The 978-nt window shown below is 63.8% G+C and overlaps 1 protein-coding gene across 1 annotated transcript; it reads right to left on the reverse strand.

The window, feature by feature from the left end:
- Positions 1-515: 515 nt before the first annotated feature.
- Positions 516-754, reverse strand: ENHO (energy homeostasis associated). The gene has a single exon (XM_060236466.1). The coding sequence runs from the start codon at positions 699-701 to the stop codon at positions 516-518; it is 186 nt and encodes a 61-aa protein (XP_060092449.1). The 5' UTR covers positions 702-754.
- Positions 755-978: the final 224 nt, after the last annotated feature.

Here is a 978-nt window from a genome sequence, read left to right on the forward strand (position 1 = left end):
TTGCGCGTCTTCTGTGCCCGAGAGCCAACTGGAGATGCTCTCCCAGAAGGCAGCTGGCTTGCTGCCCCCCTTCCATGTTGGGCCCTGAAGGGACAGAGGCCAAGGTAGGGGCCCTCCGTCATCCTGCTGCAAGGAGAGCAGGGAAGTCTCTGGAGAGGGCCCCGGAGTATTCCAGGGTGGCATGAAACATGGACAACGGGAAGGGAGGAGCCACCTCTGCCCACCGTCTAGCCACAGGGCCTTTGCCAAGCGCAGCGAGGCAGCCTGGGACGCCAGCAGGTCAATCCCAGCCTTATCCTCTGTCCCGTAAACCACCGGAAAAGCTGCCCGCTCTCCTCATGGCCCCGCTCTTCCTCCATGCCTCAGAGATGCCCACTCGAGCCAAGATGGTCTCCACGCCACTGACGGTCAATCCAAGTTGCCGGGCAACCAGGCCGCAGGGTCTCCCGAAGGCCCAGAGCCCTCGAGGACAGGATTGTCTTTTGGACAGGGAAGGCCTAGAACCAGCTTAGGGCTTAGGGCTGCAGGAGGTACTTCTCCTCATTCCCCCGCTCGTCCGCCTCGGAAGAGGAGCTCCTGTCGGGGCAGGAGGGGGTCCGGCAGGCCTTGCAGAGGATCCAGAAGAGGAGGAGGAGGAGGCAGGCGATGAGGCAGTTGAAGACGATGGCAACCACTGCGCCCGTGGAGAGCCCTGCCCCCATCGTGGGTCCCCGGGGGAGGGGGGGGAGACGGGCGGCAGTTGGGTGCAGCTAGGAGGGGCAGGAAGCTGCACAGCTCATCGCCCCACGAGGAGGGTTCTCCCCAAGCCTGTGTGGCCCCGCCGGAGTCTGAAGAATGCCAGCCGACGCTAGTTCCAAAAAGGAGAGAAGGAAAGGCCCAATGGGTCAGTACCTAGGGCTGAACGGAAGCCCCGCATGCTGAGGAGGAAACGCTGCACCGAGCACCATCTGTCTCTCCTGCCCCGCCTGGGAGGGCTCC

The sequence above is a fragment of the Heteronotia binoei genome, chromosome 4 (genome assembly GCF_032191835.1).
Source record: "Heteronotia binoei isolate CCM8104 ecotype False Entrance Well chromosome 4, APGP_CSIRO_Hbin_v1, whole genome shotgun sequence".
Lineage (NCBI taxonomy): Eukaryota > Metazoa > Chordata > Lepidosauria > Squamata > Gekkonidae > Heteronotia > Heteronotia binoei.

What these genes read in the sequence shown, in the direction of transcription:
- ENHO (XM_060236466.1), bottom strand. Translation starts at nt 701, where the DNA reads ATGGGGGCAGGGCTCTCCACGGGCGCAGTGGTTGCCATCGTCTTCAAC.